Source organism: Centroberyx affinis, unplaced genomic scaffold, assembly GCF_046629955.1.
Source record: "Centroberyx affinis isolate AG114_WGS23_722 - 3 ecotype Tasmania unplaced genomic scaffold, CSIRO-AGI_Caff_v1 ptg000549l_1, whole genome shotgun sequence".
Lineage (NCBI taxonomy): Eukaryota > Metazoa > Chordata > Actinopteri > Beryciformes > Berycidae > Centroberyx > Centroberyx affinis.
Window position 1 is genome coordinate 405,301 of NW_027279194.1, and position 15,833 is coordinate 421,133.

At 41.9% G+C, this 15,833-nt stretch overlaps 1 protein-coding gene across 1 annotated transcript; it reads right to left on the reverse strand.

The window, feature by feature from the left end:
• Positions 1-4,247: 4,247 nt before the first annotated feature.
• Positions 4,248-5,678, reverse strand: kcna6a (potassium voltage-gated channel, shaker-related, subfamily, member 6 a). Its single transcript, XM_071518020.1, has one exon. The coding sequence runs from the start codon at positions 5,676-5,678 to the stop codon at positions 4,248-4,250; it is 1,431 nt and encodes a 476-aa protein (XP_071374121.1).
• Positions 5,679-15,833: the final 10,155 nt, after the last annotated feature.

Consider the following 15,833-nt stretch of genomic DNA (forward strand, 5'->3'; position numbering starts at 1 on the left):
TGGCTGCTTTGCCTCAGTGCGGCTCCACTGCGGTTCTCGCTGACTCGACCATTGCTGCTCTCCAATGCATCTGCTGCTGCTGCTGCTGCCTCTGTCACCCAGTCAGAGAGAGAGAGAGAGAGAGAGAGAGAGAGAGAGAGAGAGAGGGAGAGGGAGAGAGAGAGGAAAAAAGAAATAATGGGATCGAACAGCCCAGATATATGCTGGCTCAGCGATTTCTGCAGTTTATTTATTTATTTACTCACTGTCCTCAGCTTACTATCAGTGCAATTATCCAATTCCAAAGGGGAAAAAACAAGACTCTCCCTCCCTCTAGCAGCTTAGGAAAAATCACTTGATATTTCTATAATACAAGGACTGTGGTACTCAGTAGTGCGTTTATAGCGACCTTATCGTATCATTATGGTATCATTTATGGTAGCCTATAATATTCCTATAATATTCCTATAGAGACTTATGTGTATGTGGCACTCAGTGCTGAGATGATCTTATCACGAACTTATTTTTTTATCTCCTATGTGTCACCATAATATCCCCGTTACATTCCTATGATATTCCTATAGGGATTTATAGTTTTGCTGTGATAGCTCTATAATATCCTTAAGATTCGTCATAGAATAACTATAATTCTTTTTCATAAAGGGGCTTGTCAATAATTTTGCCAATCTCACCAGTGTAAACTGTGGTGTGACGCATAAGATTTGATACAGATATTATACCAACTGATGTCTCTACATGCATGTAGCCTATAGGCCTAATTGCCCGACAAAAGGTGCAAAATATCAAAAGAATACAGCAGAATATCCTTATATTAACAATAGCTGTCGATAACAATAGCCTATAGGCGATATCTGCTGTTAAGTCAGCAGTTTCGAGGCTTACCGTGGGTTGATCTTGAAAGGTCTTGAATGCGTCTTATCCCCGAGTAAAGTCATCCAACGATGGGGCACCCTTGGTTGTCATGTGGCATTAACACTTTACATTGCACCCACAAAAAAAAAAAGAGACTAGAGCTTTTCTGTGCTGATCACCATCCTAACATCCTGACAGTGTCCGTCAGAATGAAATTATCCCCCCAAATAAGCTGTAACTTCTCTACACCGTGAAGAAGTCTGGAATGAGACAAGATGAAAATCAGATGCTGATAATGATGAGGAGAGCTTGATGAAAAGGAGCGGAAAAAAGGGAATTGCAAAGCTGCAGCGTCGGTAGTTGCTTGCGCGGCGGCACGGCGGTGTGAATGGCTTACAGTATACCGCAGGAGAAATTCTTGTGCTGCAATTCAGGGGGGAGATACATTAAGGGGCAATAAGCGAGCCCTTGACATTTCCAGACATTACTGCATCAGCAGAAATTTGCTGCTTTTTGCGAGTAGACAAGATGACGGGCAGAATGTGCTTCAGCTCGGCTCGGCTGCGGAGAAGAGAACAGAGAACGGAGGTGGATAAGTAAGAGAGAACCAATTATAGCATGGAGGACCGCATGATTTCTCAACAATGTCAAGCATGATGTTGTTATGTATTTTACATGCAAGTACAGAGGAGGTGAAGGAGGAGAGAGGAGAGGAGAGGGGAGGGGAGGGCACGAGGAGGAGGAGGAGGTGGAGGAGGAGGAGGAGGAGGGTTTCGACGCAATGCAGACCGGCTCTACTAAAGCACGCCGCCAGAAGTTCTCCATACACCACAAAAACAAGAGCACTTGTGTGCCAACACTGGCGCAATATCTGACTTGCAAAGAGGGACAGTTGGTTACAAAACCTATTTCCATAAAATCAACACTGAGTAATACTAGCTGCTAATTAACCATAAAGATATATCATCAATTGGTGAGAAATTAAATGCTGGATCTTATGATTCTGTCTCTCTGAGGACTCGGGATTTATATAAAGGATTACATGGGCGTCAATTGGATATGGCAAGGTGTGACACTCGCCATATCTTAGCCTAAGTGAGACCAAATTTGATCTTGTCGTTTTTATCATTATAATGGAGAGGAAAAAATCACATCATGGGTGGATTCAGGATCATTGTTCTCTCTAGGCTGTGCGCGTTTGATGACCAAGATCTAGTAGTTTATCACATTGACTAAATAACAATACCGTCTCAATCTCCAGTCATTGCTCCGTTTGTCCCCAGAAATGTAGCAGATGTAAGAGAGATGCGGGGAGCTCAGGTTTTAGCGGACTGACGCCCTCAGCTCGACCCTGCAGAGGACCGACGATTGGTTTCAGCACCACGGACAGCGCGAGTGATTGACTCGCCTCATAGCAAATCACAATGGTTTAAATTCCAACGACAAATACTTGAACACACCTAGGTTGTTATAGGTTTTATAAAAAAAATAATGATAATGTTTTTTTTCTTCCTGTCGTCGATTTTGAGGGCCTATAAGTGGATAAGGATCGGTTTATCCCAGGGCCTAAACATGCTGAGGGGGTTGATTTGAACTGATTCTCAAAACAATTGTACTTTCAATTTCAAACAACACATCTGATCTCACTCAAATGCAGATATCAGATCTCCGTTTAATTTCTTAAAATAAGCCTCTGGCCAAATAAATACGCCTACATTCATCACTATGACATTTTTATTAAGTTATTGGAGTTTGTGGCAAGACAATCTATGGTCTGGTTCTACACTTTTTTCCACCGTTCAGCACCAAAAGTTTATAATCTAATTTATGCAGAGTGGACTAATTTAGTCGGCATGGATCTGAAATTAGTTTTACACAAATGACTCGCTGTTTGCCTTCCTGTTGTGGGTCTGATCTGTCTAATAATGAAAGAATGAAAAATAATGAAATCTTAGTGATCTATTTTCTGATTCATAATTTATTTATAAAAGGATATACACTAGATGTTCACATACATGTTCAAATTAGAAAAATAAATATCTTTCATTACATTACATACGATTCACAATGATTTAATATCATGCAGACTTCATAGCATTAATATATGTCCTGGGCTAACTGGTGGTTTACAGCAAATTGCAACACAATCTGAATGTTTGTACCAACACAGCCATGTAAGATGCGATTCAAAGTTTGCGTTAAAAGCTAAATATGAAAAGGTCAAATTCAAATATTTACAAAAAGCGCAATATGTACACAAGGCTGCTTATAGAAAGAAAGCATGGTCATCTATAAGGCCTAACCCAAAAGAATGTTGTTTTATCTATTTATATAAAAATAAATGCCGTCCACACAATGTCCATTCCCGTAGCCTACCTTAAAGGCAGACTGAACTTTCCCCAAGATTTCCGCCGTAGGGTTTCTGTAGGCTACATCATGTTGTCAGATTGAGTGTGTCTATAATGCAAGAATATCCATAAGAAATAATATATCCACTACTTTGCCTTTTAGGTGGAGAGGAGAATGCCATACTTGTATTTTGGTGCGACTCTGAGGGAACAACATGCTTCACTTAACCGTGTGATTCCTGCAAGTAAGCAGAAAACAAAACTCACTGTGGTAGCATGTCATGGATTAGTTGGACTGAGATAAAGCAGTCAGGCATCAGTAAAGCTTAATCGCAGTTAACGATCACCAGCATCCAAGAGCCAAACACCATGATCTATCCGTCGAGGCCTGAAATAGTACAAAAAATATAATACTAAAGCGAAAATGTTAATCTTGCACACTGTTGCTGAGCACAAGTGTTGACTGCAGGACTATTTATCAACCACACAGTGGCGCTCGGAGCTCACTTATCCTGACGAGTCTAATCAGAAAAGTGGAGTGAAGTTTGTTATCATATAGCCAATATACTAATATAAATAAAAATCCATGCATTTTGTTGCGTAGCTCAGTGGTTCCCAAAATGTTTTCATGTCAGGGACCAACAAGTAGAGTCGCTGTAGTCTCCAGAACTTAATTTGGTGAAGATTTAATCCCAGTAGCCCCCATTTAAGAAGCTTTTTGTGTCTGTCTCTACTGAGAGGAGATAACAGAGAAGCTGTAACAGAGAACCTCTGATCAGATCTCATTCTCTCCTACTTCTCACATCCAGTGACTGAAGTTAGAGTGCAATTAAACGTATCCTCAATTTGCTGGGAACCTCCTGGAACCTCTCAGGGTACTTGAACCAAAGTTTGGGAACCACTGGTGTAGCCTACATAAGAAGAGACGGCGTGCGTAAAACACCTGCAGCAGCAGCAGCAGCAGCGGACACCTGAGATGAGCCTGTATGTTCACTGGAAGACCACACCCACTCACTCACCAGGAAAAGTGTCTGCCAAGCGTGTTTTTTATACATCTGTCAGTTTCCCAGTGTATGTTTCAAACGGGTTCAAGTTAGGATATCTCAGTGTTTCCAACTCGTCATCCTCCAGGTACTCTGATTTGGAGAGCGACTGGTTACTTTTGTTTGATTCAAATTCACCAAAGGAGGACTGCTGCTGTCCACAAGTCACGTGTACATATTGGACATTTTCCTCCTCCTCATTCTCTCTGTGGTAGAAATAATTGAAATTGGATACAATAACGGGGACGGGTAAAGCTATGGTCAGGACCCCGGCGATGGCGCACAAAGATCCGACGAATTTACCCCCCATAGTGGACGGACACATGTCTCCATATCCAACTGTGGTCATGGTCACCACAGCCCACCAGAACGCGCCGGGTATACTGGTGAATCCGGACTCGGAGTCTTCTGCCTCTGCGAAATAAACGGAACTGGAGAATAAAACCACTCCTATTATCAGGAAGAATATCAGCAGTCCCAGCTCTCTCATGCTTGCGTGGAGCGTCTGGCCGAGGATTTGGAGACCCTTGGAGTGTCTGGAGAGTTTGAAAATCCTGAAAACGCGCACTAGACGGATGACCCTCAGTATGGCCAAAGACGCAGCTTGCTGACTGCTGCCCTGTTCCTCTGCGAGATCAAGGCCCAGAGTGATGAAATAAGGCGCAATTGCTACAACATCTATCAAGTTCATGATGTTTTTGAAGAAAGCAGGCTTGCTGGGACACGAGAGAAACCTCACCATGAATTCAAAAGAGAACCACACAATGCAAAGTGTCTCTACCATGAAAAACGGGTCTGTGAATGGATTGGGCTTTTTCCCCTGAGTACTTCCATTGACAGGACTCTCGGGCCCGGCGGGGACTTCTCTAAACTCAGGCAATGTTTCCAAACAGAAGATAATAATGGATATCAAAATAACCATAACTGACACAATGGCGATCATCCGTGCGGGTCCTGAACTCTCTGGGTACTCAAACAGCAGCCACATCTGCTGCTGAAACGCATTGCTAGGCATGGGGCGATCTTCTTCCTTCATCATCCCCTCATCGTCTTTGAAAATCTCTATGATCTCCTGCTCGAGTTCGTAAAACTTTATTTCTTCCAGGAATATGTCAGCCGGTACGCTGACAGGCCTCCGGAGCCTCCCTCCCGACTGGTAGTAATAGAGGACGGCATCAAAGCTCGGTCTGTTCCTGTCAAAGAAGTATTCGTTTCTCAGCGGGTCAAAGAAACGCATCCTTTTACGCGGATCTCCCAAAAGTGTTGTCGGGAAGCGTGAGAGGGTTTTCAACTGAGTCTCAAAACGCAGACCGGAGATGTTGATAACGACCCTCTCGCTGCACTCCTGGTCTGCCGGTTCCGGGTCAGCAGCATCTTGCAGCAACGGAGCAACGACCACAGTCTCGTCGTGGTTCTCCTGGGACACCACAGTCATCTTTTACCCCACCGAGGGTAAATCCTTCACTCACCTCCTCGGCCCCTTCCCCTTGCTCTTTTGGTTGCGCGCTGTCCCCACTCTCTGTCTCATGCAGGCCCGCAGCCCCAGGGAAGGCAAAATCCTTTTCACTCCCAAGTCCCAACAGCTTGCCAGTCCAATTATGCTGTCCAAAGGCTATCCAAACTCGTTGTAATGCTGTTTTTTAATTCTCCTTTTGTCAGGTTAGTACCTCAGTCAACTTTGAAGTGCAGACAGATCTCCACTTGCATAAGCTATCCCGATGGCTAGAGATGGCTATCATATTCACACCATTTTAAACTCCAAAGCCCTCCCCAAGTTGGCTGACCAGATGACACTTGCTGCTGCTGTCCCTCTCTCACTCGCTCACTCCACTCTGCCAGTGCGGTGAAGTTTAGGTAAACATTTAGGCCAGCAAAACACAAACGTTTTAATTTGTCTAGCAATTGCAAAGTTATTTAAATATCTTGCAACAAAGTCCTCAGTCTTGTTTTGTTCAGAGCAAGGTTCTTGAAGTTTTTCAGACCCGGACTCCAGTGAGAAATTCAGTCTCTTACCCTGCAGGTCCCTCATTCATGAAAACACACTGCTATTCTTGTCATGTGGGGAACCACCAGAAGTCAGTTCACAGCTACTGTGGGTCATGGCCCGCAGTTTTAGAAACCAGGAGTAAAGATGAAGGTGACAAATAGATGTTAGCATGTTCGGTGTAGTGAGGTTTTTCTGCAGCTGCATATTAAATGTGTTTCCAGTATGCTTTGAAGCACAGAGCCTCACATAACCAGGGGCCCTCCTGGACCAAGCCAGTGGAAACTGCTGGCTTGACTGACACTTGAGTAGCCAGAGAGGATAGCGTCTTGAGGAAGCCGCAGCCAAAATAACATTCACCGTTCACAGCACTTAAAGGGTTCGATTTTACAACTTGGAACATGGGGACCCCCTGAAGACATGTGACCTGGCCTTGGGGTCACTGAGATACTGGGGTGTAAAAAAAACAAAAAACAGCTCCATGTACAAACAATTATGCAGTGATTCTTATTAGTTCCTCCTCAACCCCCATAAAACCTCAGCTAGAGATTCAGAGTCAGGGCAAAACTGAAAAGTTGTTTGGCCCCACACAAGTTCAAGGTCTACTTTTTCTCATACCATTGTGGGAAAAAACATAGAGATCAACTTTCATTCTTCTTCTTACACGCTTTTAAGATTGAATGATAAATAAGCTAAAAGATGCCTGAGAGTACAGAGTCGAGTTATAGGCTATGTGTACCACCAGATTGTGATCTATTTATAGCTCAGTTTTTTCTACTCTCATTGCCTTCATAAAGCTGTATCAGTTACCTCAGATAGTGTAGTTGTAAAAGACAGCAATAATGTCACAGGAGGAGTGCTAACCAGAGCGACTGAAACCAACCCAGACTGTCTATATCTATGGAGACATTATCATTTAGTTGTTAGGAAACTTTTGTTGTCACAAACTTGTGATTTTTATTTCACTTATTTCAATTTGGTTAACAACCGCAGGATCCACAGAGGAGCGCAGCTTTTTGGCCTTTCCATTACTGAACAAGAGTTGGATGTCAGAGTCAAATGTCAGTGTCAGGACACGGTGCCGCCTGCTGCTAATGTGTTAGCATATAGCGGTCACCAAACGACTGTCTGGGTCAGGAAAAGGTGTCAGGCCTTGACTGTATCCAAGGAAACATACAATAACAAACAGGCTGAGGAATGGCAAAGTCACTCTGATAAATGGGTCAGAATCCAAAAAGGATAAAGAAAGAATGCGAGATCCATCAACCCAGTCAGGATCTAGTCTTTCTCTGTCATTTACAGTCGCCTTTGTCTCTCATTGGTCAATGTTTATTTTCCTCTCAATTTCCAGTCTAGGCCCCAAACCTTTTGAGGACATTGTTCAAATCTCCTCTTTAATATTTTGGATTATTTAAATTAGAGAAAAGTCATTAAGAACCACAAATTATTATATATGTTCCTTGTTGCTGTGGAGGTCTCCTGCATTCACAGATTGCACCATTCATAATGATAGATACTGTATATACTGTATATATTTTAGATATGTATATATGTAAATGTATGTGCATAGGTAATGGGTGACTGCATGTAATGACAGTGTAGCTCGGGACACATATGTCACAGAGCCTGCAGGGTGCATGAATGCTGACAGCAAGGAATTCATCCCTTCGTTATGAATGGCTCGACCTGTGAGTGCAGGAGACGCTCTGTGGTAACACGATATTGTGAATTCATTCACACTAAAGGAAAACACTTGGTTTCTTGTCATTCTTACACAACGTGTTCGCTAGGCACTGTAGTCACTGATATTGATATCATTCTTTTATATCTCTTCCTTATATTTTACTTTTTTTATTACATTCTGTGATCTGATTTTTTGTGTTATTTTATTCTGTCTTACTGCTGTATTTTGTAGTTGCTTTGTGAAGCACTTTGTAACACTGTTAAGAAACGTGCTATACAAATAAAGTTTATTATTATTTATTATTATGAATTAATTATGAATGTATACTGTGATAGCATGATGATATAAGCAAATATATCTCTGTGTCACAATATCATGAAAATACTCATTCTGGCTGTATATGCTATTATGAAATAGCAATTCCCTAATATGATTCTGATTGAATAATTGATTATCATGATATCAAAATCATTCTGTTTATATTGGTGATGACATACTGCATCATCTTACCAACGTTCAGATATCTTGAAACACAGGAAAGTTTACTCCTTAAAATGGAGCTCATGCTTATTCGCTTTTTGATCAATTGCACTCCGTCCCCTAAAGCTTGTCTTTGTCTAAATATAGACAGGATGAGGTTCCTTCCTTGCCCATTACAGACATGAGGTAATCACAGCAGGGACTTGTGTCGGTGACTCCCTTGGCTTTCACCTCTTGCCGAACTCCAGGCCAAGTATTTACAAAGTGTGTGTGTATTTCTGTAAGTGTGTATCCGGCGTCGCTATTAGATTGGTGAATGAACACATGTGCATATCATGTGTGTGTGTGTGTGCGTTATAAATTGAAAGAGGATTTTTTCGAAGGTCAGCCCCACTAGTCAACAGCTCTTTTGGATCACAGCGTTCTAGTGCCAACTATGCTGCTGGAAATGAAATAGGGGGCGTTTGACCCAGTCTGATGTATGCTCTGTAGGGCCGGTGATGACAGCGTCTCAGAGACTGGAATGAGTCTATAGAGGTAGGGCTAAATCTGGCGAGCTATCTTCCCTTTAATGTATAGGCTAAAAGATTGTCATAAAGGATCACCAGTTGGAATTACAAATGGCATTTCACCAAGTACGAAGCACAAGACAAAAATAGAAAAATTAACATTGCACTGCCCGAGGATTTGACATATGCATTGCTATGCCTGCCTGGGGTTTTGTACAAATAAAGTGACAATAGCTATGCTTAGTGAGTAATACAGTGACAACGATGCATGAATCTTTAATATATGGGTGAATCCTGTATGGATCACAGCATACATTTTAGCCTTATCTCGTCTTAGTGTTGTCGTTCCAGTGTGCACGGCTGAAATGTGATGAGTAAGCGCAATCGCCTCTAATTAGGAGTGTGAAAGTGTTTGCCTAATGAAGCCTAAGCTGTGTTTATGCTACTGCCGTTCCCCCTTCCCTGCAAGTGAGCAGAGGGTGCAGGCTCTTCACCCTGAGGTGTCTGAGCCCAGGGCTTCCACTCCAGAAAGGGGATACTCCAGCCAAGCTCCTTGCCAGTTCCTGGGTTTTGATAGCCACCAATTTTAGCCTGCTGTCATCTGAAGTTGATGTTCATGTTTTTGCTGATAGGTAACTAGGCATGCAGCGAGGGATGAAACTAGACACCGCAGATCCGGAGGGCAAGGTTCCTTGGAATTACCTCTCTCCGCATATCACGCCTCCCTCCGGATTATCATTTCACTGCTTGATCGAGCCTTTCCCTTTTTTAGTAGACAACGTCGTTCAAAATCCAGCCTGCGACAACTGCAGGGGGATCAGTTCCAGAGGAGAACCACACATGGGTTGTTAATCAAGGGTGACATCAAAGGTCTCGAAGCTTCATTTTTATTTGGTTGTAACTCATGTATGCTTGTAGTCTCCTGTCCCAAAGAACAACACATATTGGCATTTGGTTGCACAACCGCCAAGAGGCTGATTGAATTCTTGTTGACTTCTGTCAGTATCAATTCATGAGTGTAAGAAATCTTCATTCCCACTTGCTGAGCCTCAACCAGAATAATTCCAAAAAACATTTAACAATACACAAGATCTTATGTATCGATCCCTAGTGCTAATTTGGGTGAGCAGCACCTATGTAGAACCTAGCATGGATGTTAAGGGTAAGTGGGGTGGAGGAGAGTGTGTATGTCACTGGGGTTATCAAGTGGGCATTTCTTATCACAGATGTCCTAATGAATTAGGTCCATGACAACTCCAAAACAACACTGATCTACAATACCCTTCACCTACAATTAGGCTTACACCTTGTTCACAACATTACACCCAATTTCTAATTTCTAACCACACCACTGGTCGCAACAACAAGGTTAATGGCCCTGCTGAATTGAAACAGCCTGCTCAGCAGTTCAGAAACCAAATTGTACCAACAACCACAGGCTAAAGGGATGACCGATCCTGTTGGCTTGAAACGGCCCCCAGTTCAGAAACCAAACAGTAAGCTTAGTTATGTAAAACAATTATTACAAAAGCTTAGAAGGGTGTAATAATCCCGACTTGTGCTGATATTGCTATCCCATCATTATCATATGTACAGTAACTCCTGTCTTATAGGGTAGATTTCCATGCTTTGGAACTGGTGTCTTTTTGTTTTTGCCAGAGCCACTGGCTGCTCTTTCTAGATGTTTCATAAGCTGCTTTTGTGGCTATGATAACACTTTACTGTGAATGCTGAACTCCTTGAATAGACTAGTGGTGGATGTGGCAACAAATCCACAACACCTTCCAAACATGGCTTTCCAGCCTCCCTGTTCTCAGTGTACCTAAGCTTCTTCCTTTCATATGCCTCATCTAACTTGTCTTTGCATGTTACAGTGAGCTCTACAAAGTAAACAGTCTGCTGAATGCTGGACCACAACACCAGGTCAGGCCTTTGGCCGGTGCTGACCAGCTCTGGCAGGACTGCAAGCTGCTGGCCTATGTCTGCTCACGTTTCCAAATCCTTAGCTTCCCCTAACTCCGTTAACTTGTGACTTCTCAGTAATAAATCTGTCTTGACTTCATGTTCACAAAGTCAATGCGTAGGGCTTGCTCTCCTCACAGTTAAAGAATTAATCTCTTCATTTACTCTCAATTGTTGCTGCTAGGGACTTCAACACAGCGTACCATATCTCACTTTACATCCTGACATGATATATCGATTCATTGCTGTTTCCGAACACAGAAGACATTTGGGGTCTTCACCCAGCTACTGCTTAAGGTTTTGGGGTGATGGCAGTACTGTAGCTTTCTCCAACTGTGCAGGGTGCTGCTGTAGTCTTATAGCTTAGTAGTCATCATCCATATAAGCCCTGATGCATGGGAGGCAAATCCCTCCCTCCCGCCTTTCCCCACCCACGAGCCATCTTGATGCCATAACAGTTACCTCTATATAGCTATAGTGATATGCATGATATTAATTTCTAGGCACTGCTGTGCAATGGTAGTTGTGTGGTAATGAGCCAAATGCATTTTCCAGGTGTATAAAAACAACATGGAGATCTCTCTTCTGCTGTTGTTTCAGTTTGCTGCCAAATCTGTTTGCTCCCTGACAGTCAGCCCACAAAAGAGTTCCCTGTATTTCAGTAAGTCTGCAAAGGGAGGAAATAAGAAGCCTGTGCAAATTTTCACAATGCGGCTTTAATGTGTTTAATATTGTACTTGCACTCTGTATTTTTCAGGAGATCATATTACATCACCATCATGTCCTTCAACTACCATGCGCAGCACAGTAGGTCTATTGAACTCCCACCTATAAATCCAAATTCAGGATTTATACTCCTGTTTGTATGTGTGTATAGATGCTGTATTTTCAGCTTTCAGCAGAGCTGTAATTGAACCCAGCTCAAAGAGCAACCCTCGGCTATGGAACCTTAGAGACTCCTATAAATAAACAGGCAACACCCCTTCAACACTTGCCTATATGGCACATGGAATGATTAGCTCATGGCAACAGCCCTCTGATCTTACAGTGTGTAGCCACAACTATTTTCTGTCAGCTACGTGCATAACTTAACTGGTGGAGTGTGTCAAGAATTCTGTCTCTTAGGAATTCACAATAGTTTCGTTATACTGTAGTTTCGGCTTTGACACAAATTTGTTAACAAATGTAGCTGGATAATGTTACTGTAGCATGACGATTTGTGAAAAACACCTCAAGAAAAAAGGGCCTGACATTGGTGCAGTTATTATTATCAATTATTAGTAGTGATGTACCAATTATATTCGCACAAAATGAAACTTCAGAGCAACCAATTAGATACGTCTTTTACATTTTCACAGTAACCCAGACCAGTGAGAAAAAGTCGCACTAATTAAAGAGAATGATGATAAATAGCAGACAGACAACACATCTCATGGTATATTCAGGGTCTACAGTATTTGAACAGATAGAGGGAGAAGGTGGCCTATCTTACCACACCAAATCAACTTTATTTTATTCCTTTGTAGTTTGTATGTTAAAGGGGCATTTCACCCGTAATGCAACTTAACTCCTTAGTGCAATCAGTTTCTCCCGATTTTCACTTTAGTCTTACGTTGATTTGATTGTAATACTATGTAATTTCTTTGGAATAAATTTGTAAATTTCCCTGTTCAATGAATTAAAAACGTATCAACTTTGCTGATATATTTTCCAAACAGTTTCCTTCTCTTAACCAGGCCGTCATAATGACTACCTCGGGTTTTTGAGATCATACACTTGAAAAACAACATGTCAATGCTAAAGGAGCTCACAGACACAGAGGGATGCAGTTGTCCCCATCTGCACAGTACAGTAGGTAACACAGCCTTACAACTTCAAATATTATCAACATCTAAAGCTTTTTAGAATTAAAGAGAGGTACAATGTAGTAGAAGGCAGACCACTTAGCTTTAATGCTAGCAGCTATTCAGCAACAAAGAATACACACTTGGTAACAAATTACAGCAGAATTAACATTAGGCCAACACATTTTTTTACATATTTACCCTTTTGCTGAAGGATCAAGTGATTGAAGAAATCTGTATCAACATTCATAAAACACACACTAAATTGCTAATTCAGATCTGTCTGGAAAGCCTGCCTCGTGTAGTAGATGCATAGTGACCAGGCCAGGGAGTTTTAAGTGACAGGGTAATTGAATTACATTCTGGCCGCAGCTCCACACTAGATGTTCTGGAAATAGGCCTTCCAACCATTTTAGAAATTGTTTAATTGTGTGCTTTGCTGAGTTTTCCTGACCCAGAGGTCACTGTGCAAACACTGGATTAGAGCATCAACATAGTAAAACTTCTCGTATAGCAACATGCTGAGTTGACAAACTTTGAGGATGTATAGCCTAGTGACCAGAATATTTAATTCTGCAATAGTTAGATGGACGTGAACATCAGGATGCATTGCAACAGAAGCCATCAGAGAATGACACTTCCACCTTTATTTTCCCTCCACAGGAATCGAGACAAGAGCAGAGAGGTGGAGTAGACAGATATTTTTCCTGGTTTAGGTAATGCAATGAGACACAACGTCAGATTAGATCTCCTAAAATCTGCTGCTGTCAGTGAGTTACTGTAGAACATTAACCTGTCTGTACTGCCGCCCCACTGGCAGTGTAACCATTGTCTAGATCAGTGGTTTTCAAACTTTTCAGAGTGGTGCACAGTTCACCCAAAAAATGATTTTACCTATTCACGTCGTTTCACTTGATTATCAGAGGAGGCTAGAGGCTGGAAACTACTCAGTATTTTTTTTTTAAAAAGCAAAAATTAGAGAAAAATCTGACAAATTACAATCTGTATAGTAGAAATATGTTTTTTTCCTATCTCATAAATCATTTTGAGATCCCCCAAAATTATCTTGTGACCCCCTGGGAGTCCCGACCCCCAGTTTGAGAACCACTGGTCAGGTACTGTAACACTAAGATTTGTCCAGAGTTCTTTCATTAACCAAAACTAATCAGGTGGTATTTTAGATCCAGTATGTTGGGAGGGACACATCACATCACATTGGTGAACCACTGAAAATTAAAGCAATATGGTGTGTTAAAGGATAAGTCTTGTGTTTTTTAATGCATTTCCTGCGTCAACAAATAAATAACAAAACTAGAAGGGCACACGGAGAGCGCAGACCTCCGCCAAGGTTTGTGCTATTATTGGTTGTTCATGAGTCGGATCCGGATCCGCTCCACAATTTAATGGGTTCTTCCTTGACCCATGCTACACCCTTCCACGAAGTTTCATGAAAATCGGGCCAGTAAGTTTTCCGTAATCCTGCTAATAGACAAAGAGACAAACAAACAAACAAATGGCACCGAAAACATAACCTCCTTGGCGGAGGTAATCAGCAATTAATTTGTTTTGCTTACAAGTCTCATCCATGTAGCCGATGCCCAATAAAGCCATGTCGCAGTAGCCATAGAACTCCACTGTATTAAAAAAACGATTAAAAACACGTCACAGAGCCATGCCGTTGCTCTGGGCAGCATATTTCATCATTGCGATGCACCGGGCCGGACGACTTTCTCCTCAAACAACTTAAAAAGCCGACTGTAAACACGTTTTCGATCTCAGGAAAGTAGTTCCGTAGCACCGAAAATAGTCCCCAGCGTAATTAAGAATTTGTTCCCATTTGAATTTGATTTGGTAATAAATAGCCTGACTTTTCATGGTAACAGTTAACGATTTTTAAAATTGAAACTATGTCTTTGTGAGCTGTATTTAAAGGTTTTTAGCTTACAATTGGAGCCAATGACTTCCGGTTTGAAGGCTAAAAAGGGAACATGGGAAGTCAGAAAGTAATGGAAGTAGAGCAAACCCGTTGTTGATTTTGTTATTTTCATCGGATTTGTTGATGATAAGAAATGTATTTAAAAACACCAGCCGTATCCTTTAAGTAGAGATCGTATTTAGTGAAAGGATAATGAAGACCCATAGTCGAACACTCTTAAAGTTACACCCATGTATTATTTTATTTCCATGGTTATTAAAGACGCAATGAAATGGAAATCACAGCTCATTTCATGGCAAGTGGATCTGTCAAAAAAGGAAATAGGGGCACCAGCATTCAAAGGTGATGGGTATGTGTCACATTCTTATTGCAACACATAGAGGTTTGTAGGAGTTAATTGATGGAAGTAATTCAATGTCACTTTTTCTAAGCATGAGCTCCTTTCCCTTTACACACATACAAACCATTTCTGTCTATTTGATCTCTTTGATTGCAGTGAAGGAGATTCTACTTTTTGAGATCACGTGTTGGTGGAAGCCGCTACCCGACTTGAAGGAAAATTTTGAAAGTGCCAACCTCTTGAAAGCTGTCAGGATGTAGAGCCGGGGTGCGTTTCACAGAGATGTTTGCAGCAGTGAACAGGCGCTCTAATATTCTTTGACACAGCCGCTTATTGCTTTTTGTCTAATCTTGTTTTCTTTCAAAGGTGAATTTGATTACAAGCTCTCTTTCTCTCACTTTCTGCAGACCCACCGCTACACTGCAGAGTAGATTCAGTAGTTTTACCTCAAGGTCAGGAGCGCCCGAGAACGTGTGCGTGATTGCTTCAACTTATCTAACATGCTGATTGGCTGCAGATGACCAGTCTGTACAAGTCAGGCCAGCTGCCCTCGCTCTAGAGAAGGCCAAAAGTCAGGGGGAGGGCTGACATAGGCAGGCCCAGGATGTCTCCTATTACCGCAACGGCCGCCAGAACTCCAAACAGCCTCGTTACTCCCTCTCCTAATCCTATTGCTTTCCGTTTGATTAAGACACCTGCTACACTGCAAAAAATGACAAGCTGTCCCGTGATTTTATCTTGTTTCCAGACCTATCAAGCTTATTTCATGATATTTTCAGTCAAATTAACTCACTGCACCTGGCAGATAATCTTGCTGGTTTCAGTAAATTTCACTTGATACATTCCAATAT